The sequence below is a fragment of the Megascapheus bottae genome, chromosome 9, assembly GCF_031878675.1.
Source record: "Megascapheus bottae isolate mThoBot1 chromosome 9, mThoBot2.hap1, whole genome shotgun sequence".
NCBI classification, from domain to species: Eukaryota; Metazoa; Chordata; class Mammalia; order Rodentia; family Geomyidae; genus Megascapheus; species Megascapheus bottae.
The window spans coordinates 60,615,104-60,639,832 of record NC_143517.1 but is presented as its reverse complement, the minus strand read 5'-3'; the positions used below and the strand labels follow the sequence as shown (position 1 = coordinate 60,639,832).

The 24,729-nt window shown below is 38.8% G+C and overlaps 1 protein-coding gene across 2 annotated transcripts in view; it reads left to right on the top strand.

The window, feature by feature from the left end:
• Adcy8 (adenylate cyclase 8) overlaps positions 1–24,729 on the top strand; it is a 191,764-nt gene that overhangs the window by 102,019 nt on the left and 65,016 nt on the right. Inside the window, exons 6-8 of one of the 2 annotated variants that reach the window (XM_090339405.1) lie at positions 3,081–3,239; positions 7,832–8,102; positions 23,946–24,143. In XM_090339405.1, the coding sequence (XP_090195531.1) occupies positions 3,081–3,239; positions 7,832–8,102; positions 23,946–24,143 (628 nt within the window). The remainder of the gene's footprint in view (positions 1–3,080; positions 3,240–7,831; positions 8,103–23,945; positions 24,144–24,729) is intronic. The other variant, XM_090339406.1, reaches the window with a different exon arrangement.

Below are 24,729 nucleotides of genomic sequence, written 5' to 3'. Positions count from 1 at the left end.
AGCCCCTAGACTTCAACAGGGAGGTTAATATTCAATGGCATGAAAAATGCATATAAATGTAAAGAAGAATGTATGGGTAATGTACACCTATACTTAGGGAAAGCTCAGGTTTTTAAAAACTCTGTTTTTACAGGAAGAATGAAGGTCATCCAGCTCTGTGATGAAAAAATGGATGGTCTTCACTCTCTTCTGTATTTTCAGTTTTTCAGAAATAATCATGTATATGATGTAACTAGAAAAAGTATGTGTTATTTGAAAGATAAAAGAAGCTTTGACAGAGAAGATGAGCCCATTTGTGTTAGTGATCCAGAAAAATAGAACAAAGGCTGTATGTGTATGTGTGTGTGTCAGCAAAACAGACCTACTTCCATGAAATTATATTCCTTATGGTATTGCCTACTATTTTCCTGCCTAGAGTAGAAGAGGTAAGATTAGAGCATTTTCCCTCCTGTATGCCACATTAAAACACTCATAAAGTGGTAAAAATTACCTAATACTGCATTAATCAAAAGGTATCTCGGCCAGTCACTAAGAGATAGGTGCCTATGAAGAAACACTTAGTTTAAGGAGTTGTTTCATATAATTGTGGAGACTTGTAAAGTTAACTGTGGAATTAACCAGGAAGTTGGAGCTTCAGGTAAGGGTTGCTGCTATAGCGTGACTCCATCTTTCTTAGAGAAAGTCTATCTTCTCATCGGTGAAGTTTTCAACTGACTAAATTAAGCCAACCCACATGGAGGGTAATCTGTTTAATTCAAATTCTTCTGATTCAAATGTTCATTTCTCCTAAGAGACAGAAACAGAGACAAAAGAGGCTGGGGGGAGGGAAACGGGGACAAAAACATGAGAAGGGGTATCAGTGTGCAAGAAGTAATGGACCTACTACCTGATGAATGTAATTGTAACCCCTCTAATGCCTCTATGCATTATCCTCATAATGAAGTTTTTTTAAAAAAGAAAGAGACAGAGACAGAGACGGAGACGGAGACGGAGACAGAGACAGAGACAGGGAAGGAAGGAAGGAAGGAAGGAAGGAAGGAAGGAAGGAAGGAAGGAAGGAAGGAAGGAAGGAAGGAAGGAAGGACGACAATCAAGATTAGATGTGTTTTCTCTCAAATGCAGAATGCACGCCTTTAACAAATGATAACATGAATATAAAAGCAGGACTATTTAATGGGAATTAGCAGGGATGAGAAGAGAGTGAGATGAACAGATTTAAATACATTATATGTATTATGAAAACACAATAATGGAATCTGTTAAAATTATTTTTAAGGGGCCGGGAGTTTTGCCTAGTGGTAGAGTGCTTGCCCACCATACACCAAGACCTGGGTTTGATTCCGCAGTACCACATACATAGAAAAAGTCGGAAGTGGTGTTGAGGAACAAGTGGTAGAGCTCTAGCCTTGAGAAAGTCCAAGGACAGTGCTCAGGCCCTGAGTTCATGCCCAGGACTAGCAAAAAAAGTATTTTTAAAAATAAGGAAGCACTATGTGAATTAACGCACCTTCTATCTGGCAAGTATCATGTAACCCTTCTATTAATTACAATAAAAAATAAGGAAGCAGGGAAATAAAAAAAAGAGTAATATGGGGACAAGTATGACCAAAGTAAATTATATATGTGTGTGGAAATATCACAATGAACCACTTTATAGAAGTAAAATACATGACAGACAATAGATAGATAGATAGATAGATAGATAGATAGATAGATAGATAAATAGATAGATGATAGATAGCAGACAGACAGATAGACAGACAGATTTGTCCCTGAGTAGGACCTGATTTGCATTCTTGGCTAATATAAGTGCTGTGCAAATCCAGTTGGTAAATCTTTTCTTCTTTGTCATCTATCAGTCTTACCAACTCCTTAGAAGGCAATATATTTTTATATTGTTTAAAAATGGCTTCATTGGAAGACATATTAAAGCAGCCTAAAAAGTGCGCAGATTTGATAAATGGCATACTATAACTTAGCTTTGAAAACAAAATCCTGCCAACATTAAAATATTTCCAAACTTCTCTTTTCTAGAGCATTAATTTTTTTTGAAAATGGGTTACTTTCTCCCACATTACTTTACACCATCATCTTGAGTCTGGCGAATCAAATTAAGCTGACTGGGCTTTCCTACTCAAATATTAGCTAGAGGGATAGTAAATATTAATAGCAACCCATTATACAAAAGTCAGAAATTGTGGACTATTTCAAGGGATCTTTTTTTAAGAAGAAAAAAAAGAATAACTCATCTTTGACAGCCATCAAGCATTATGAAGTAAAATATTTATTGTCATTTTTGTGATGATGGTAATTTTTCTAGCTGCTCTCTTTCAAAGTATTATAGTCTGCCATTTGAACCTCTACATAAATGTTATTTATCAACCACCAGCTAAAATTATTGGGTATATGGGGGGGTGGAAATAGTGATAGTAACTCTTCTTTTGAAGAGTTTGCCTAGGCCAGTCTGGTATGAAACCCATTAGACTGTTGGAGTTGAATTTTGACAAATACCCTCCAGGGTTAAGAACTGAAAGTTGTGAATAAAAGGCCTCCCTTTTCTTCCTTCAGCTCCATAATTGGTGAGCCCTGTGTTTGAAAGAACACTGCTAGGAGGTCAGGGAAGAATTTTAAACAGGAAGTGACAATGAGGCCCCACGTGTGTGGAGAGGGAGCCTCTGGTCCCCAGGTCCCCCTGGGCCTGCCAGGGCCCAGGGAAACAGATGCCAGCCTGAGGTGTGGACTTAGCTTGAACCAGAGGGTCCATGGAGGAGCTACCAGGAAGAAAAGAATAAGGATTTCTCTCTTTTTGTTGTTGTTGCATTATCTGGAAATCCAAAGTCCAAAATATTATAGAATCAGTCACCTATGTGTATTCATCAGTGAGCATGGAAGAACATTTAAAAGGCACAGATCAAAAACCACTGGTGTCTCAAGGAGAAAAAAAGGCCTTGGGAAAAAAGGGACATTAGAAAGAGCGGGTGACAAATATATGGAACAGGCGAGGCTGGAATTTCCCCCAGAGTCCAAGGATGCTCATTCCGCCCTTACAAATGTGCATCTCCATTCATCTATGGCAACAGGTACGTGCGGTCCAGGACCAAGCACGATGTGGACATGCGGATCGGAATCCACTCGGGGTCAGTGTTGTGTGGTGTGCTGGGCCTGAGGAAGTGGCAGTTTGACGTCTGGTCTTGGGATGTGGACATTGCGAACAAGCTAGAATCAGGAGGAATCCCCGGGTAAGCAAAGCCTCTTCTCTTGCTTGTAATTTGTTTGCTACTATTGTAATAGCAGATGTCCTGTGGGTAGAAACCAGAGATAAAAGTCAAAGAAGCAATTATTTGGGAGGAGAGCTGACATTGATATTGGCCCTTAAACATTGAATGAGTTGCCCCAGAAGCAGGAGGGATTGTGAGAGAGCGCTGGGGTGCTCAGGTTTCTGGCCTGCCAAGCAGTGCTTCTCACACTTGGCTACACAGAAGAATGAAAAGGTTGTAAGAATGCTCGGGTTCAGACTCCGCAGCAATTCACCGAAAGCCAAACCTACATAGAATATATTCTAAGATCTTGAACCAATTCTAATGGAAAGCCAAGGTTAAGATCTTCTGATCATCTATGTAAATGTGATCCTGGGCTCACCTTCAGAAATGCAGGGCTTTTCTTGAAAATTCATCCACACTCCTACTTTGGCAGTCAAGGTGACTTAATATGCAACCTGCGGAGAGGCTAGTAACTTACATAGTATGACGATTAGAAATAACATGATCTGAAAATATGCATGAGCTAGTGAGTTATACTGACTTGCTTCAGCCTGAAGCAGATATATGGAAAGAAAGAAAGAAGGAAAGGAGGGCAGGAGGGCAGGAGGGGGGAGGGAGGTTGGGAGGGAGGGAGGGAGGATGAGAAGGAAAGGAAGAATGAGTTGTGCATGTATGCATAAATGTATACCTGCATACTTAAATATACTCTTGAGCTTTTGTTAAGTGAGGTAATGTATACAGACTCTTTTGTCTTATGCTCATTAGATATTAATCACAATTTTAGTTATAGAAGTTACCCTATGATTCAGTGGCATGGTCTTGATCATTAAGCTGTTCTTGTGTCTAGCCAGCACCGCTATCAAATTCTTATAAGCTTTGGGCTAGGTACATCCTCATTACTCCTGGACCAGTTCCAGCATCTGAACAAGGGCAAAACAAGATAGAAAAAGAAATGAATATTACTTAAGGCTATTGAAAATGGAAATTATATGAAAGTGTCCATACCAAACACACAGTTATATTTCTGGATGCAAAATAACATTTATGCAAAAGAAGCATTATACAGTTGTTAGCTCTTATCTACTGCCGTCGCTGTCATTATTATATCCTGGCATTTAAAAGCCATCAGAAAATGCCAGGCTTACCTGAGATTCAATATATGAGAATATTTGCTGAGAACTGATTCATTTCCTTGGAGGGAAATGCAATCACCCAACTCTCAGCTTTGCAAATGCCTTAACCCAAAGCTCAAGTTAGTATCAGAGATAAAAAAGAAACATCTGAAACACAGTTTCTATCAAAACATTTCAGTGTATATTGATTAAAACTTCAGCAGAAGAATCAGGAATGAACGAAGTTGAAGGTGTCTTTCAGGACTGAAAACATGATATTGATTTAGCATATGCAAGTCCCTGAATGTGTTATTTTTCTATGCCTGACAGCATAATAAAATATACAATCCAAATGAAATTCCAAACAGGTTGGATATTTAATTTGGTTATTTTTAAAGAAACTTACCCATCCACTTATATAACTGTTCTAGGAAGATCTTTTTGCTTAGACAAAAAGGCAGCCTTCTGTCGCCTAAATGTGATCTTCAACCAAAAAGGCAGACCAGGACCATGGAAAGTCAAATGATGTACAGTTCTCCAAGGCCAATGTGATAGAGTTCACATATATCATTAGCAAAATACATTATAGGAATATTGTATACTTATTTCTTTAGCACATTTACCAAGAGAGCTCAAATATCTTTCACACATTTATTTTTAATACCTTGTAGTTAAAATCTGTTGATCAGGAAGCTAGCGATAATTTATTCTAAATGGACAGAAATTCATTGTGTGTAGTTTTCTCTTCCTTGGTGCAATGAACTGTTCTCTCTCTATGCAAGAATTTGGCAGAATAAGCTACGAGAGTGAGAGGAAAGGTAGGCAAAAAACTGAAAATGAAGTACACTGAAAATGTCACTCTTAAAACCAGAGAAAAATAAAGAATCTCAACGGGTTTTTTTCCCCTGAGCATTATTTTCAGAATCACAAACATCCAAGTAAGAATTAGGTATCTACCTTATTCATTCATTCACTCTAAGGAATACAGAATTGGCTTGAGGGACTTTTAAACTGAATCAGACAATCAGACTCTGCTAGCAAGCACACAATTGTGTGCAGAACTGAAAGCAGCACTAATTACTTGAATAGCTAAAAGAAAAGCATGGGGGCCTGAACAATTTCTTGTGTCCCAGTCTATTTGTTTGAATCCTTTACCATCCATTGTGTTTACTTGTAGGTTTATAGGCACATTCTGGTTACCACAAATGAGGGAACCCATGCAGCCTATGCTTCTTCAGATCTGGCTTATTTCTCTGAATATAATTTTTCCCAAGTCTTTCCATTTCCTTAAAAATGGTGCAATATCATTCTTTCTAATGGAAGAGTAGAATTCCATTGTGTTTATTTATTTTTGATCCATGATAAACTATGCAGGTCTCTGGGCATTCACACAGTGGGACCAAAAGAAGGTATTCTTAGAAGGGGATCACAAACACCGTGTATCTATGATTATATAAAAAATGTTTATTCATATGAATTCCAGGAATGGAAGTAAGACGGTTTTTTTCCTGTGTTGCTGTTTTGGTTTTCTTTACCTTTAGTCTTGTTTGATTACTTATTTGATTATTTATCTGTCTTTGGAGGGGAGGGCGTTGAGGGGATCACAGAAATGGGGGGACAAAGAGTGAACAAATGCAGCAGTGGTGTTCACTAGACACTATGTTGAAAATGAACCATACAACTTGTGGAGGAAGAGCATCAGGAGGGAAAGACTGGAAAACAGGGAGGGAAGGGATGACACCATTGAAAAACAAATGTACTCATTGCCTGACTTGTGTAACTATAACCCCTCTGTATGTCACCTTTACAATAACAATAAAATATATATTTAGGGAAAAAAGCAAAGCATGGGGAGCAGTAATGAAGGATTGTCAGGTAACGGAGCTTTGAAGTGACAGGGTCAGAGAATAATTGCAGTAAGGCACCATTCAGCAACTAGATGGTCTCAGGGGGAATCAGAGCAGGCAAGAATTCCTTGTGTATACCACAGCATTGAGAAATGTAAGGGAAGGGGTGGGTTAAAGGGGAGGGAAAGATGCTGGAGTGGTGACACAGATCAAAAAGCATTGTACACATAAATTGCTTTCTTAAAAGCCAAAAAAGGTAAATATATAACATAAAATTAGGATAAGTGAGGTGAGAGGTGGGTGAGAATATTAAAAGGGTGACATTGATCAAGATGTACTGTATTCATAAACTGCTTTAATAAATGGCAACTCCACAACTACTTAAAGATAAGAAAAATATTCAAGAAAAGAATAAACAGTGGATGGTCTCCTGTGAGTCCTTCAGAAAGCATGGAATACACAATAATAATGTGATTTCTGTGGCATCTTTGAGAATACCACTAATTATCTGCTTTTATAGCATGCACAATGTACCACATGCTGTTCTAACTACTTCACGAAAATTGACTAATCCTACTTATCGTAATTAACTTATGAGAGAGGTATATTGTTTTTGCCATTTTGTGGGTAAGAAAATGATCTCAGAAGCAATTGTCTAAAGACTTCTCAGCTAGTAAGTGGTAGCTCATGGATCTGAATCCAAGCAATGGAGCAACAAAGTCCATGCTCACAAGTGCCCTGATTGTCGGTCAAGGTCATGGTAGAGATCACAAGTTACCTGGTTGAAAACAGAAAAACTCTTCTCCACAAAGAAGTACTTGAGTCCCACAAATCAAATTTGCTCCTTAAGGCATTCGTCATTCAAAAAACCCATCTTGAATGATGAGCTACTGTGGCAGAAATGAATTGTCTAACTTGTAAGTCTAGCCACCTGTCAGCATGCATGTGAGCTAAACTGGACCCTGTACTTCTTGCAAGCCACATGGTGGTGGGGGGGAATTTTATTTTACTGAGGTTTTTCCCAAAAGACCTTCAGTGTAGCTCCAGGGACTTAAAACCTTAACCTTGCTCTTAAGATGATTATAGCCCAGTTGCAGAAATTAGATTGCTGGATATGAAAGTGAAATGATAGATAAAGCTCCAGGACAATAAGAAGACTATTGTTGCCTGATAATTTGGCCAGTCATTGTTTTGGAGGTACAGATACATGCCATTTATTTTCATATGATCAAAACCCTTGGGGGCAGATCAAGATCTTTTCTATTCCTTTTTTCCCCATTTGTGTTAACATATATTCATTTTGCAGAGGAGTTTCACTTTGATGCTCCTTTATATACAGGATGTTTTTATTATTGAAGGATGCTGATAATCATAAGAAAAATCAACAGAGATGCTTGGTTCTGATCAGTAGGGCTGGGTAGAGTCTGCAATGGCTCTTGGAGTAGCCAATGTTAACTGGTTGGTAGATTTATGCCTACACATCCTCAGTGTTCACATCCTTACTTTCAGAGGGTCCTTGAGGATGTATCTTTTTAGGTGCAGCCTTGATATTGGCTTTGCACAGTTCGAGAAACATCATGTGATAGGTAACCCATGTTCTGTATGTACACAGGAGGATTCACATTTCCAAAGCCACACTGGACTGCCTCAATGGTGACTACAATGTAGAAGAGGGCCATGGTAAAGAGAGGAATGAGTTCTTGAGGAAGCATAACATAGAGACATACTTGATTAAGCAACCTGAAGAGAATTTACTGTCCCTGCCTGAGGACATTGTTAAGGAGTCAGTGAGCTCCACAGACCGGAGTAACAGTGGAGCAACATTCACCGAAGGATCCTGGAGTCCTGAGCTTCCCTTTGATAACATCGTGGGAAAACAGAATGTAAGTCTCTCCCCTCCTCTTTTCCTTCCTCAGCAAATGAATGCCTGAGTGCACCTACAACCTGATATTGCAAAGAAAACCCATTCGTCTTTAACCTTTTCTCCACTAGCTCTCTAATTTCAAGTGATTAAGCATTCTCTTAAGGGATAGAACGAACCTACGTACATAATTTCAGGAAATGGAAGAAATGCCCAAGGGTGTTTTTAATCTCCCTTTCTCTTCTCTTGAGCTAAATTTAAGTGTCCTATAGAGCTGAATTATAACTTTTATCAAAAGTATCGTCTGTATTGAAAAAGGTAATCGTGATATTATTGAACTAAGGGAGGAGGTCAAGAGAAGGTACGAATACCTGGTTTTCAGGCAGCTGGCACTCAGAAAATTGTGAGTTTCCCTCTATCGGTCAAAATCAAGAAGCCACTGTTGATTTGGAAATAGATGCTCAAAGTAAGGGCAAGAAGATGCAATAGTGACATGCATTCATTCCCACTGCCACCCAATGAATGAGGTGCCTCTTGAGGTTTATTTCTTACATAAAGGACAGTCTGTGACGTTCATACATGAGAAAGAAATGGAGAATAACCAAAATTATTTCAAGCTATTTCATTGAATTTCAGAATCACATTAAACCCAGTGATCATGCTTAGATTCTGAGAAGCCCAGAAAATTAAAGCTGAGCGAAGTCAATGTCTACATTCAGAGAACCTGCAGTTCCCCTGCCCTGTAATCTCTTCCCTTCCGGCCTTTAAACTGAGCAGATATTGTTGAATTTATGTCATAAATTATGTAACTGTGGTATACTTTTTCAATAGAATAATGGGGATAGCCAATATATGAGAGTTATCTCACACTTTTCTGATGTGCCTCAAGACCAGGAAAGGGAAAGAACTATGGAGTAACAGTACAGACCGATAGCATTTGGAATTTACCAAGATAAAGCTGAACAGTTCTCATTAACATGTACATCAAAAGTCATCTGTCTTGAAGAGATTTAAAGTTGAAAAGGTTAAAATGCTGAAGCGCTCTCTCTCTCTCTCTCTCTCTCTCTCTCTCTCTCTCTCTCTCTCTCTCTCTCTCTCTCTCTCTCTCTTCTGCATCTGAAAGATGGGTGAAGCTTTCTGAATTTAGGTTCACTGGTCTTTCCTTCCAGTTCTCTGGAATGAAGTTATGCAGGATTTCACTAGAAAGCCTGCAAGTAGAATCTAGGTCTACATGTCTTGGAAAAGACTGCTCTTTTCTGAGTGTTTAATTTTCATACAAAAAAACAATATTGTTCCCACACAAGTCATCACCCATTTCCAGGCCTACTTCTTTCCATTCCTGAATTGTTGTGCATGGAGCAATTTGCTATTTTATAAAACAATGGTCACATGACACTAAGAGTGGGTGCATGGCCAGCTGACAGTGTCCTCTCTGCTTCTTCTGCCTACTTTTAGCTTGAGTCTGAAGGCTGGTTATTTACAGAGAAGGAGCTGTATGCTTTACCCCGAATACCTCAGTAATTTTGTATAATTTTCTCCTTCTTGACTCTTGGTATTTTATTTCATTTTTTATTTTTAAAAAGCTGATTTGGAGAACTGAAATGATTCCTTGAGTCTAATCTCACTTGTACTTACCCTTGCTACTAATAATTAAGAGTCAAGAAGAGAGATACAGCTACTCCATTTCATTTCATTATTACTTCATCAGGTAAAATTGTATGAGAATAATTGAAGTATTTCTTTGCCGGTTTCCTAAAGATGTTTGTTGGTGTCATCAAATGGTTGTTCTAGAAGTTGTTATATTAGCCAAAGCTCATTGTTCTTGGGGTCTAAATATAGCATGTGTTTCTTATGAAGCCTGAGCTGTGATGCTTTCTGCACAAATAATCTCAATTGATTTTGACTTCTTTGGACTTTAGAGCCAGTGAATGTGTGCTGACATTCACAAATAACCTTGTGACACTAATAACATCATTAAAGCGAGAGAACAAATTAAAACGATCACAGCCATTTAGAGTTCATACTTGTGCTTCCCTCCAAAAGTCAGTAAACCATGTGCACAATTGTGATACATGACATATCCTTGGCCTAGCTTACCTGGTGCTAAAACATGCAAGTGAATTCATTCCATGAAAGCCCAGGCCTTCCGAATATTTGTATGTAACACAGATAAAATATACTAATCCTAAATTGGCAATTTTCCAGCTAAACTGGCCAGATGTTCTGTCTCCTATTTATTTACATTGTGTGCTGTGAAATATTTTAATTATATTGCATTGTTGTGTAACATTCTGTGCTGTGTGTACAACAGATGTGCAGATATGACATTCACTCATTCACTAGAGATTAACTTAACATCTATTTAAGGCCAACTCCAAGGAGAAGAAGGAGACAAGAGAGAGAAAGGGAGAGGAAGAAAGTAGGAGAGGAAAGTAAGGAAACATTTAGAGTTAAGGTCAGCCAGTGTGTAACACGCCCTATGAATGACACTGTTCAACCTACAGTTAGAATAATATCTGGTTTATCCCCCCCCAAAATAATATTTGATAAATCTCATGCTTTGACTGAACTTTCTTGAATGAATTAGTGAACTAATAGATAAGAATAGCCCAGGAAGCATACCAACGAGGGCTTTTGTTCAAGTGTCTGGAAGAATGCTGGATCTATGATTTAAAACAAGCAATACTGGAATGGAAGGAGACTGACTGACAAGGGGAGATAAGAAATTTCATTTAGGACCTACTGGCCTCTGAGAATCCAGAGAAGAAGGGTCAGAAGATGGCTGCATGCATGCTTCTGGAATCTCAGAAGAAAGGATCTGGGCAAGGAAGCTAGATTTGGCCCTCATTATAATTTTAGTGATTCCAGAAGCCGGGAGAGTGACAGAAATCACTTCAGGGAATATGTGAAACTCACAAATGAGTAGACACACCAGATGGATGGTGCCAAGGAGCCATTGACAAAGCGGTGGCTAGACGAGATTGAGGTAGGGTGACATCACAGGAATGGGACATTTTGAGACTGTGGGATCCTCAGCAAAGCCAAGTATACCCATGGCAGCCTGGAATCAGAATTATTTTAAGAGTACCACCGAACTGAGGAAGAGTTGATAACATGGTGAAGTCAGGCTAGGTTGCCATGGTGGATAAGAGAAGGCTCTGAATTTCCAAGAACTCCAACACTATTTGTGCCCTCTCCTCCATGTGTATTTCAGTGACCTGAGACCACAGAATGTCCTTGTCATTTCTGACCCCTCTATGAGTTTTCTGGTCCCTGCCTATGGCCCTCTCCCTTCACTAGTTCTTGGGCATCTCCACTCTCCTCTCTATGTGGGTCCGATTGCCGAGTTGAGCCAGGCTGGGTGTTAGGGTCCATCTGAGACACTCCAGATGCGCACAGTTTCTCTGCCCATGGAATGATGACTTGATTTCCTAGACCTTGGCTCAGTCACCACCCTGGCCTCCCAGGCCCTGATCTTCCAAGTGGAGAGAAAGAATATTAGAAGACAAGTTTATGTTCACACATAGACTAGTGGAATTGCAGGTCCCAGAAACAAATATAGGTTGGTGAAGTAACCAAAAGGGGCATTTCACAGATTGGTAAAGGATGTCCAGAAATTTCAAGGATCATTCAGAATAAGAACAAAATTAACCCTAGTATCTCTAAAACTTTGAGCATGAAAGGAAGACATTTAAAATGGTCCTCATACTAAAAATCGTATTTTCACCTACAGGTGAAGTCTTTTTGATGCCTGGTGACACAATTATGCAAAGGAAAACTTGGTCCCTGTCTTTAATTTTAGGAAAGTAAGACACAGATAATTAACCAAACCATGTGTGTTACAAAAGAAATAGATTTACAGGATCAAAAAGCGATCAGAATCCTTGCAGATGATAGTGTCAGAGAGCCTTCCCAAAGATGGTGCTAAGTGCTAGGAGGGTCATACATGTGAAACCCAGTGGACAACACTGTAAATAAAGAAAATAGCTTGTACAAAGGCCCGAGGTAGAGTGTGGTGTGTTAGAAAAATAGAAGACCTATGTGGCTAGTGAATAGTGCCTGGAACACTGAGAAATATCTAGAATTGAACCAAGGATACTTGGGAAGACCTTTACAGTGGAGGGATACTTCAGCCCAGAGTTACAGGAGGACAGAAGCTAGGAAGGAGGGAAGAAAACCAGAAGAAAGCAAAATTACTCTGTCATGAACCTGACACCATACTACTCAAAACCAAAGCATAGACTTCACCCAACCACAACTTACCCTGAACCTTCTGTATATATCCATCCATGCACAAAAATTACCTATTTAGGTAGCTGATATCCAATATTAGATCTCACAGTTACTGTAAGATCTAATATCTCAGAATGGATATTAGTTGCAACACAAACCTGTATCGGATGCTGGTCTTAAAAGGCACTGTGCATTTTTAGAGTTTACTGCTTCTGTGATACCTAATCTTCAGTCTCAGGGTGCAGAAATTTAGAGGCAAATATTTCTCCATAGGTAATTTGTTTTTAATGACTGTAGCATTGGATCATGGGATTAGACACCTGCGGGCTTAGGGTTGAAAACACAAAAGGCTTTGGGAATTTCCCTGCAGTCAGTCTGTTCTCTTCTGGTGTCATAATTTTGTCTGATGATACAACTCCCTCGGCTGCTCTTAGCTCCGACACTGAAGAGAGCTGCTGAGTTCAGCTGGGGAGACTCACTAGAGGAGTCTGGTTTTTCACATTGTTCAAAAAGGGAAATGGATCTGAAGCCTTCTAAGGAGCATTGAGTAGATTAAGCAGGCAATTTGAGCTATTAACTTAGACTAATTATCCTTGCTTTCAGCAAGGTTCCTGGGATAAATGGAGATGGAAAAGATAAAGGGAGATATGAGTAGGTATCTCCAGTAGAATTCTGCTTTTTAAATTTCTTTTTATTTTTAAGTAGTTGTGCAAACGAATTGCCATTTAAGAAAGCAGTATATGAATACAATATATCTTGATCAACATCACCCCTTCTACATTCTCAACTATCTTTCCCCTCATGACCCACCCTTTCACTCACTCTTCTTAATTTTATGGAATATATATTAGATTGTTGACTGCATTCTCCCCCTCTGCTTCTCTTCATGTGCCCACCTATTTCTCTGTGAACCCACCCCACCTCTTTCATTGGCAAACATTGCAATGTGCAGCTTGTCATAACTCTGAAGCGACTAAAGGACTGAAAATTTTCTAGTTAAACTAATATGACTCAAGGATTACTTGAAAATCAAAAAATATTCCCCTAACAAACAGGTGTCGACAAATATGTAAACAGTGCTCTCAAAATGAGACAGAAGCGCAGGGAGTATAGCCTAGTGGTAGGATGCCGAGCACGTATGAAGCCCTGGGTTTGATTCTTCAGTACCACATACACAGAAAAGGCCAGAAGAGATGCTGTGACTCAAGCTGGTAGAATACTAGCTCTGAGAAAGCTGAGTGCTCAGACCTTGAATTCAATCCCCATAACCGGCAAAGAGAGAGAGGAGGAGGAGGGATGGGAGAGAAACTATTTTTAAATATGAAAAAATAGAGCAAAAATCCTTATTATTTATTATCTTGCTTTATTTTTTCCAATTTGAAAGCAAAGAAACGAGATATACTTTATACTAATAAAGCGTATCCATCTTGACACTGTGCTGAGATGGACAATTTCGTCACCTTTTTTCTTTCTTTCTTTTTTTTTTTTTTTTTTTTTTGGTACCAGGAGCCCTTACATTGTTTTTGGCCTAGTGCAGTTGAGATCAACAAGAGGTTTCTTTCCCACACACATTGTAATTAGTATAGCTGACTTTTGCATTATGTTTTGTTCATGGGAGACTTGGACCATGTGTCATGCAGCACAGTGTTACTGATCGCTCCAACACACACACACACACACACACACACACACACACAACTTCTCAATGCTCTCAAGTGATTGAATTCCAATCAAAGCTAAAACACTTGATATTTCTTTATTTTCCCCTTGGTTTTCTTTTTTATATAGGTAGTTGTATCAAGAGATCACAAATCAATGCATCAGTTTATGAGAACAATGAATCTTGGTCAATATTCTTCGTTTCCTCATTCTTCCCCATTCATTTGAACGCCCCTACTTCCATTTTCACATATATTGAATGTTATGACTGAATTCGTCCACCCTTCCTCTCCTTTTGTCTACCTACCCTCCCAACAGCACATGCTTCAGCTTCCTGATTTCATTTTTGTTAATTTGTTTGTTGCTATATACATATGACCTTGTGCATGTTTTCACGTATGTTTGTAACTTAGATCTGTCTTCCACAAAGAACAGCAAACATAAACCCTTTGTCTGTCTGAGCCTAACAAGCTTTATTGAGCATTATCTATTTCCCTTAAAAGGACCTAATATTATTCTTCCTGACAGATGAGTCATATTTTGACACCTGAACAACCACATCTGGCTTATATATGTATGTGCTTAGTTTTACTTTAATTAGTATAGGAAAAAGAAAGGAAGGATGGTGGCTTACCTTGGAGAAATGCACAGCCCTGAAGGAGCTCCTTTCAAATTCCTGACCCTTCTCAAATGTCCCCAGCTACCAGTGTGAATGCCTAGTTCTGAACGACAAAATTTCCTAAAGTATCTTTTCATTCTGTGACCTTGGTCACTGTTAGCCCCTTAAAGAATCTTCCATCCCATGAGATAGTTGGGGTTTGGATGCATAATATATGACATCACTTCCCCACCCCCTCCCACACACTAGATTCCAATCAATAGTAGTATCAAACTGCTGGCTCATTCTTAAGAGATAAACTCTGAAATGAATGCTGAGGATGACAACAATGTAGAGTGCTAAATTAATTACACATTTCCAAAAGAAAAGTGAATGTTTGAGAGGTTAAGGTAACAGAAAGAGGAAACTGCAAGGTCAGGAACTGGAAGCTGAAAGAACAGGAAGAGCAAGCAGTAAGGATTGGCAGTGGAGGCCAGAAGGTCCTAATAATATAATAGTTTGACTGCAACATGGATTTTTCTTCTGGTTTCAGTTTTTCCCTGCATACCACAACAGCACAAATTGGGAGAACCTGGTTTTTTTAGGACCAGAAATTTGTAGCTCCTTTGGAAGGAAATTAAGGAAAGGAATAATATCTAAATCTGATAGCAGGTTGTATAATAGGAGTCCGACTCCACTCATCCTGATAAACTTAAAATATTTACCACGACCATGTGGTCAGTAACTCTATATGGAATGTTTTTCCCATCTGTTTAGATAAAAAGTTACTTCTGAACCTTAAAAGAGCTAAATTTATGCATTTCTTATGTCTAAATTTTCTCTGAAATTTCACTAAGAAAATGCACACATCTAAATATATACATATGCACACCCACATGGCCTTTCTTTTCTCCCATAGCATTGGTATTTCTGGCTTTAAAAACATTTATAATTTAATTTTTATCAGTGTATATTAATTGTGTGAAAGGGATTTTATGATATTTCTATGAATGCATGTAATTGTACTTTGGCCATTTCCCCATTTATTTTTTCTTATTCTCTGTTCCCCTTTTTAACAGTTTTAGTGAATGTTATATGTATATCATGGTCATCTTTGGGGTTCACAAGAAAGCTGAGTAAATTACTCTCTGCTGTATCTTTGTTTACTCACTTTCTGGACTGAAATTCCCCAAACTGGGAACTCACTCATGGTCATTCAATGGGATAAAGATGATTCTCCCACTCTAGCCCTAGCCTATGACATTTTAACCCAGTATGTCAGGGCTACAAGTACTTTGACTCACCTCTATTCTGCATCCCTGTAGACAAATCATTAAATTCTCAATGTCCTTTCCTCAACTCCAAGTCATATGTGAAAGAGGAATCCTTCCACCTGGGTCTTAGCTACCTTAGGCACAAGATGAATGTAAGGCTGACTTTGTGTATCCATCGTACATCACAATTTGACATTTAACATTTTAAAACTTCTGTTCACACTTTGCTTCCAACCATGTGACTTCCAAGTGTTCATATGGAAGTGAATGATCCAACCAGTATTAGAAGCTATTTACCCATGTTATCCTCGCTGAGATTCTTGGCTCAGGGGTTGGGAATAAAATTCCAGGATATTGGAGAGTCCTCTGGGCTCTTAATCCTCTACCCTGAGATATCCACCCTGACACTTTGAATCGTGGTTGGGCCTGGAAGTTCTGCCATCTTGGAGACATGCCATCATTACATCTGAAAAGAATGACACCAGAGTGAATGCCTCAAGCCATGATCTCAAGTAGGATCAACAGAAGCAAGAGGAGAGAATTGGGATGCCAGCCAGGAAAGCACCTACTAGCATATACTTAAATATTCATAAGCTTAAACACAATGGAGGGTACACCATTTTAATGATATAACTTACTAATATTAATTGAAGGATCAGTGGCGAGGGAGTGGAGTTCAGATGAGTAGAGATCCTTCCAGCTAAAATAGCCAGAAAGCACAAGGAGATTCTTGCCTTCGGCATGTTTTTCTCTTCATCACAAAGACACTAAAAATCTCAAGATACAACATGACCCGGCACAGTTCATCAGTCTCTTAGCCCTTATCAACTGAAACATCCAGACCATATTTGATAACTCCTAGTTTTATCTAGGGAGCAGCAATAGATCTAAAGACCTGGGCCTTAAGCCTAGATCATTTGGCCACTGGAATCTCTTACTCAGTTGGTTAGAAACACCTGGATTCTTCTTTCAGAAAACAGACAAGGCATTCTGATCTTAATTTTATTTTTTGATAAAGAAGCTTATTTTGTTTTTTAATTTTTTATTAAAAGATTTTATTAACACTGGTTTTTACATCATAGTTCAAATGCCATGTCATTCTGATCTTTATTATGTCATTTCCCATTGCAGAAGCTATGAGACTATCATAAAAATTGCACAGATACCTATGTAATAGAATATCCTCCCAAAGCAGATCCTCATTATACAGTCCTTTCTTGCAAAATAGATGATAAGAAAGAAAGAGAGAGAAAGGGAGAGAAAGGGAGAGAAAGAGAAAAGAAAGAAAGAAGGAAGAGAAAGAGAGAAAGAAAGAAAGAAAGAAAGAAAGAAAGAAAGAAAGAAAGAAAGAAAGAAAGGAAGGAAGAAGAAAGAGAGGGAAGGGAGGGAGGAAAAGGAAGAAAAGAAAGAAAAAGAAAGAGAAAGAAAAAGAAAGGAAGAGAGAAAGAAAAAGGAAAGAAAGAAAGGAAAAGAAAAAAGAAAGGGATGGAGGAAAAGACTCTAGAAGGGAGGAAGAGAAGAAAAGAGGAGGACAGGGAGAGAGGGTAGAAGGGAAGGAGAGAGAGACAAAGACAGAGAAAGTAAAATACATTTGAGCTTGACATTTTTTTCTTCTTCATCAGACAGGGAAAGTCATAACAGTTTTGTCTCACTACCTTGCTTATAGGGGATGTTTTCTTTTAAACCACCTCCATTGCTGTAAGAATGAAAGTTGTATTTAGGTTCTTGAAGACCCTATGCAGATACTTTCCAAAGAGTCACCTCAATGTCACTTTTTGCCTTTTATTACCATGAAAGAATTAATACTCATGTTTAAGTAAATTTCTGCTCTCTAACCCCCCCAAAACACAGTCTCATTTTTTGTCTCAGGAAGCCATTGCAAACTAGATCACCTCTAGACCTTCCCAAAGAGTTAGTGTTCTTAAAATGAATGATAATCAGCAAAGGTGATGAATATGTAAATGAGATTGAGTCAATTATCCAACTATATACATAACATCACTGTACCCTGCAATTATGTATAATTATAAATTGTCATGAAAGAACACAAAACAATTTGATTTCTTAAACAAAGACCCTTCTCTTTTGAAAATTGGATATGGATTTTCACCAACAATATTGGAAAGGAGTTGGTTTCCTATGCAGATGAGATGCTCTTACTCAACCTTATTGTTAGTCCTGTGTTCTATAGGATGACAGAATTGCAAAAGAACTGTAAAGGTCTTTGCCTTTTCTACAACTCAGTCCCATGAGTGGTGAGTTTGCGAAGAAGCCTCAGACAAGGTTAAGTCAGGCCCAAGAGATGCTGCCCTGAAAGGATGGTAAACATGGTCTGAGAATCAGTTAAGGGTCATTGTCCCTTCTACTCCACCCTAGAACTTGGAATAGGAATGTATAGGCCATAGGGGAAGTATAGCCCCTCTCCACATACAAGAAAGAAGTATATAAGGATAGCACCCGCATGCCTGAACTTGGCCTTCTCTCCAGTTTCTTTCTGGGACCTCTGTCACAATTCCCTATAGCCTCCCAAGGCCTCCATGATCATCTCTCTGGGGAGCTGAAAAATGATAATAGCTATTCATTAATGGCTTGAACTTTTTGCAAACCTGTTTATGGAAAACACTTAAGCTGAAGGGTCATGGTAATCACTTTCTAATACATGACCTCTAGTAACCTAGAAGCCAAAAAATAGTGTGTGTGTGGTGGGGGGAGATTGTCATGGAGGAAGCAGTGTCAAGATTCCAAGAATCCGAGTGAAACATTGCATTGAAAATCATCATGAGCCGTGGAGAAGGATTCTTACTCTTGGCTGGAAAACCAGCTGGCATAGAAGTGCCTTTGATTTCATGCTGGACCACAACTTGCCATTAGGATGAATACTCAGCTGGAGACTACATTTTACTTAATAGAATTTAACAAATGAAATCTTTCTAAATTTAAGGTCCATTTGAGAGACAGAGGGAAAAGCAACAGACTTATGGTAGCAAAACAGCAGAAACACTAGCAAGAAATACTCTTCCTACAAAGACATCCAGTCTTTCAAGTTACTCATTGGAGGCTGGAATGAGAGCAAGAGCTGTAGAGTACTTTTTCTCAAATGGCATTTCATGTAACATGGAGCATAGAAGTAACTCAAGAAAAGGAGGCTTCATGGTGAAGAAAAATATTTTCACAATACAGATTTTTTATTAAAGAATTTATTAACGTTGAGTTTTACATCATATTTCAAATGACATGTTTAACAAATGAGTGTTCAAGAAGGGAATCTCTGTGTATAATCACTGGCACTTAGTTTTTAGAACATAATCAAAATTAGACTAAGGGTTTGTATATCATAGATACTTATTAATTTATGTAATAAAACATTATGTCTATAGAGTCATAGGTTTTTATGTCTATACAGTTGTGTTTATATTTCCAATACCATGTCCATAACATTGGGTATGCAAATATTGAGTCCGCGCTCTTGTACTGTTTGGATCTAATAGCACATATTAAGGATACCATGCGAATTTACAATACAGATTTTTTTATGCTGGCTCTCTGAGCATCTTTGTGCTCAAGGCTAGTACTTTACCACTTGAGCCAGAGCACCGCTTTGGGGGTTTTTTTCTGGGTATTTTATTGGAGATGAGAGCCTCCTGGACTTTCCTGCTCAGGCTGGCTTCTAAACAGGATCCTCAGGTCTTAGCCTCCTGAGCAGGTAGGACAACAGTTTTGTGGGATGTATCAGTATCTTTGTCTTGAGTCCTGAGTGTGATATTTCAGCAGAGAGTTTAGTAACTTGTTCACTTAACATAGGCACTGGTGCCAAAGAAACAAACCAAAGGGACCAAGTCTCTCTCTCTATTTTTGAGACTCAGTATCTTGCCTTAAGGGGATCAATGAAGCAAAACAACAAACCAATGAGAGATTTATCCTTTCTAAACTAACGAATCCTCAGATCCTTTCTGTAATGATGTATTCTGACACTCTTGTTTCTTAGAACACATTTTTTGGGAAAGAGTGAGTCAAGATACCCTAGTAATGAAACGAAACCTCCAGCACTAAAACCATTTGAGCTGACTGACACCATCCACTGGGATTCTGTAGCAGATACCTTGATAGTGGAATATACGATCCATAAGTGTGGCAGAATTTTTGGTTTTAATAAAACTGAATGTATTTGCCTAGAACACCTTCTACCTGAAATCCAATTAAGATGTTATTGGCTCTAACAAGCAGATGGGAGAGTGGTACAGTTTATGATCATCCATAAAGTGATGGAACATACCTGAAAAAATAGGGTTTCAGTAGGTACATAGATACAAAGCAAAGCCCAAAAAAGCATTTTTAACATCATTTTTTTAATGTTGAGCTTACAGAATCCATGACCTTCTTGACCCACTCAATGCAAAGAGCTACCCATTCTCTGTCATTGCAATTTTCATTAGCCCTCCTAGACTCTAACCTGAGACTGTCTGCAGAAACTAGGCTGTAGAAAGGACTGTGTTCACATCGTGGCTTTCATTTGTCTCATACGCCTATAAGGGAAGAAGTAATTTCTGACACTTAAGATTAGCTATTTTGTAAAGAAGCTCTACATTTAGAGCATTTAGAGTTCAACCCATCCAAAACCTTTAACATTTCTGCTGCTCTTTAATAAGCTCTCAAATAGTTAAAACACAAGCTAAATCAAATAAATAGCACTATTTATAACATTATTTCTCACATTATAATATATCACATTATAGTAGAAGTATAAATATTGAATAGTTATAAAATAGATACTCTAATCTGACCTCTCAAATCTACAAGCACTAATATATGTAAATAATTATACATATTGTGTATATAATTATGTATTGAGATGTATGTTTAATGTGTGCCTTCATTTATATTTGTAATATGTGTAGCTATACACATATATATATTCTGATGGAATTTTTTTATTTCCTTCCATCTTATGCACTTATTTTTCTTACTCTCTGGCCAACTGTTTATATGAATAAACCATTTCAGCAGTTTGAAGGTCAATTTTAAACCTCTAAAAGTCACATTTGAAAACATAAGCAATTATTTTAACCTGATACAAATCTGGCTCATAGTAATACCGTAACACTTACAATGGAAAGTTCTATTCAATTAAAAATAGCTCCTAACATTATGACTTTATATAGGCAAAAAAATATTTTATAAAATTCCCTAGTCTTGCTTTCAAATAAATCACTGTAGAGATACTGGTGCCTGGATTTCTGAGGTTGGCAGAATTATCCCTTATCCTAGAAAGATAAACACTGCCCATTTTTTTCCTTCACTGATGAAGAGTAGGACAGTACCGCAGAGTTTCCAAACTTGTCACCCTGAGATCATGTGCCCTTTTCACTGGTGTTTTTACAATGCCTCCTTAGCTGATCTCTATCACCAGATGCAGCTTCTTGAACGCCTGTGTCCAGAAAGGATGAAATAAGTACTAGAGAGATTGCTAGTCAGACAGCACCTATCATTAAATGCCATATGGAATTAACAGGAAACATGGGAGAAAAGCATTACTGAAAGTCGACTCTATTCAGTCTCAGTAATATAATTATGAGGAATAAAAATAACTGCTTAGCTAGGGAACGAATTTTCCGTATGTTTTCGACCTCCTTCCTGGCCAGCAATGATAAAGGAATGAGGGAAGATTCCCAATTCATTCCCTCTTGAAGCAATCACACAGTCATCCAATAGAATGGGGCAAATACCAGGGGTGGCCTGAAAAGAGGTTCCATTGGTCTCTGCCCTACAGAGCCAGCCAATGGCAGCAAAGCATCCTTCTCTGGTGAATACTTGCTTTGGCAGCCAGGAAGCAGTCCTTCTCCTAGTGTCTCCTGCAGACTAACATCTGTCCCTGATGACATTTTCAGCAGTCCACTTCTGTCTAGCCTAAGAAAAGTGAAAGGAAAAGTAGAGAATGATTCATTCAATTGAATACATTCAATGGGAAAGATTGCCTTTTACGTGGGGATTATGACATTCTGGTTGGAAAAAAATACAGATTTCCTTTTAGGAAATAATGGTCCTATTTTAGAGCTACCATGATTCTCATTGCTGCTACATAGCTGCTGCTGCTGCTACTTCTATGCTTTATATAGACCAGTCCCCCAAAAAGTATGTTTGAAACCTCCATGCTATGGGAAATAGAAATCTCAGAGCCACTGAAGGCAAGAGGAATTTATAGACTGGATTAGGTCAACTTAATTCAAAACCTAAAAACTATTCAAAATTAAAATGACAGAGCGTGTTAGAGGTGCCTGAATGTGATATGCATAGATATTGCCCTCTCCCCTCCAAGCTACAGGGTTAAGTTTTTGCCATGTTTCAAACTGTGTGGAAAGAATTTCTTCCCAAGAAACCATGGGAAATCCAGTGGGTTGCTGCCACTCCTCCGCTTTACTGGGATGCTGAAAAAAAATCACATTTATTCCCAAATTCTCTAGGCCTCTAGCCCTGCATGGATCCACCTGTCTAATTCTCTGCCACATTGGTCTCTGCATCCTTTTCTCCATTACAGCCTCCTTGCCTCTCAGCCTGCTATGCCGCCCATTAACATCTATCTTTTCCTCTGTAACCATCCCCTGGGGACTCAGAGCCCATATCAACCACCTCAGTGACCTAGGGGTATATATTTTACTTTGACTCTGTCTTTTATCCTAGGGCTGGAAAAGAGGTTTCAGTTCATTTTCCTGGTGGTGATGAGGCCTTACTGTGATTTTTTTTTTTTAGAGACCTCAAACTTAGAACACAGTGACAGTTCTCATGAAGATTCAAAGGAGTGTCTAGCAATATCATGGGAAGGATCCTTATTCCTGGCACCCAATAATTCAAAGAGGTCAAAGCTCTTGACTCCAGCTCTGGCCTTAGAGTCAAGATCTGGTTTAGTTCCCAGTGAGCTCATGGCTCTTGAGCAAGCCTTGACACATGAAGAGCTAGGGCAGGAAGATTCCCCAAAGTCCTTCCTCACCTCTCACATGCTGCCATGTAGTAGCTCCATAAGCTTATCCTCAGTCTGGATGAAATTCTAAACCTAGCCAAGCTGATAGGCTGGCATGGCAAAGCCAAGGTGGCTTTGAGAGTACACGGAGGAAGAGTTTCCATTTCCTCACTGTACAGGTATATTGCAACCTCTGTCTGTCCTCTAAGAGATAGTATGGGCTTCTCTGTCCCTATATCCCTTCAGGTCTGATTGACTGTGTGTTGTTGTTCTTCAAAGAATCTGTCTTCAATGGGAGCTGTGACCAAGTATTGCATTGGCTAGAGTCAGCCATTGATTTTTTTTTTTTATCACTAGCTGTTGAATCATCAAAGTCTCAAAGCCCTACGTGGTATATCCTCAGCAGCCAATGCAACCTCTACATCTGTGTTTACCACCTGTTTACCAGCCATGAGGATTGTGCTTTTCCACACCTCATGCTGTGTAACCCTAGAAGACAGTGAGAGACTGGGACTGCTTGCATTTTTTTACCAAAAGGAAACAATACACATATATCTATATAAACATATAGATATATAATGATCCTTGAGATGAGGAGACATATTTATGCAAAGCTAAACCTTAACAATATTTGTCTATTTTAAAGAGCACACAGCCTGGCACATTTAACTGTCTGTCTGTCTGTCTTGAGGAATGATTACAAAGAAAATGCAAGCCCTAGACAACTCCCAAGTCCCAGTATCTTTCATGGGAAGACCATCTGAGAATGTAGAATCTGCTTGGTGGGCTTCTCAAATATATTGCTTTCCTGCACCTTCTTTGGTCCTCTTTCTCTCATTCTTGGAATGTGCCTAGAGAAAGAGTCATGATTAACATTTCTAAGGCAACAATTCTCCAAATGCCTCAACCAAAGGGGTTCAGTGTACCTACCAAGAAGAAAGGGGATTTGTTCCCCCTAAGGTGAGCTTTTGCCAGTTTTTGTCTCTCTAAAGCAAATGCTAACTGATCCTATGTCTCAGGTTTCACGGAGTATAACTGCATGGAATGCTATTACTATTTGCAATGCCACATGATCTAAAAACATTGCATTTCTTTTTGATCCAAAGGGGACTAGCAGGTTTATTGTGTTTGCATGTGCTTTCCCTCTAGACTCTGGCTGCCCTAACAAGAAATTCAATAAATCTGCTTCCAAACCATCTTGCACAAGCTTTGCATGTCCAGTCTGGGCCTGAGGAAATTAACAAGAGAATAGAACATACCATCGACTTGCGGAGTGGTGATAAATTGAGAAGAGAGCATATCAAGCCATTCTCACTGATGTTTAAAGACTCCAGCCTGGAGCACAAGGTAGAGCTAACTCTCCATGGTGGCTCTTTTACTGAAGTCAAATTATTATTCATGTTTGTGGGACTGGAAAGAACACCTAAGAGCTGTGGTTTTGGTGTCATTATTTGCTGTTAGTTTGGTTTGGTTTGATATTGTCTTTCCTTATGGTTCTTGAAAACCAGGACTAGACTGAAGGCCATGAGAAGAGATGCTAGTTAATGAAAAAGAGCCTTTGCTTTGTACTTTAAGAAAAAGATGCCTAAAAGAACAAAGAGTTCCTAACTTAGTAAACAACCAAAATTATACCTTCTTTAAGATGATTAAGCCAATTGGCAGTGATACCCACCTGTGTGAATTTACATAAGAGAACACTCAACAGTCCTATGTAAGCAGGGGTTAAACACATCTTTCTGTTACAGCTGTTACTTAATTTTCCCAATGGTGTGTAGGTTCACAGCCACCCCATCCAGGTCTAGTAAAGAAATGAAAATTTGTATATTCATCATCAGGTCTACCCTGCTGCTTATAAGCTATGCAACTTCACTGAATAAAGCAACCTTGCTGAGCACAAATTCCTTTCTGTCCAATGAAGACAAGTAATGTGTCT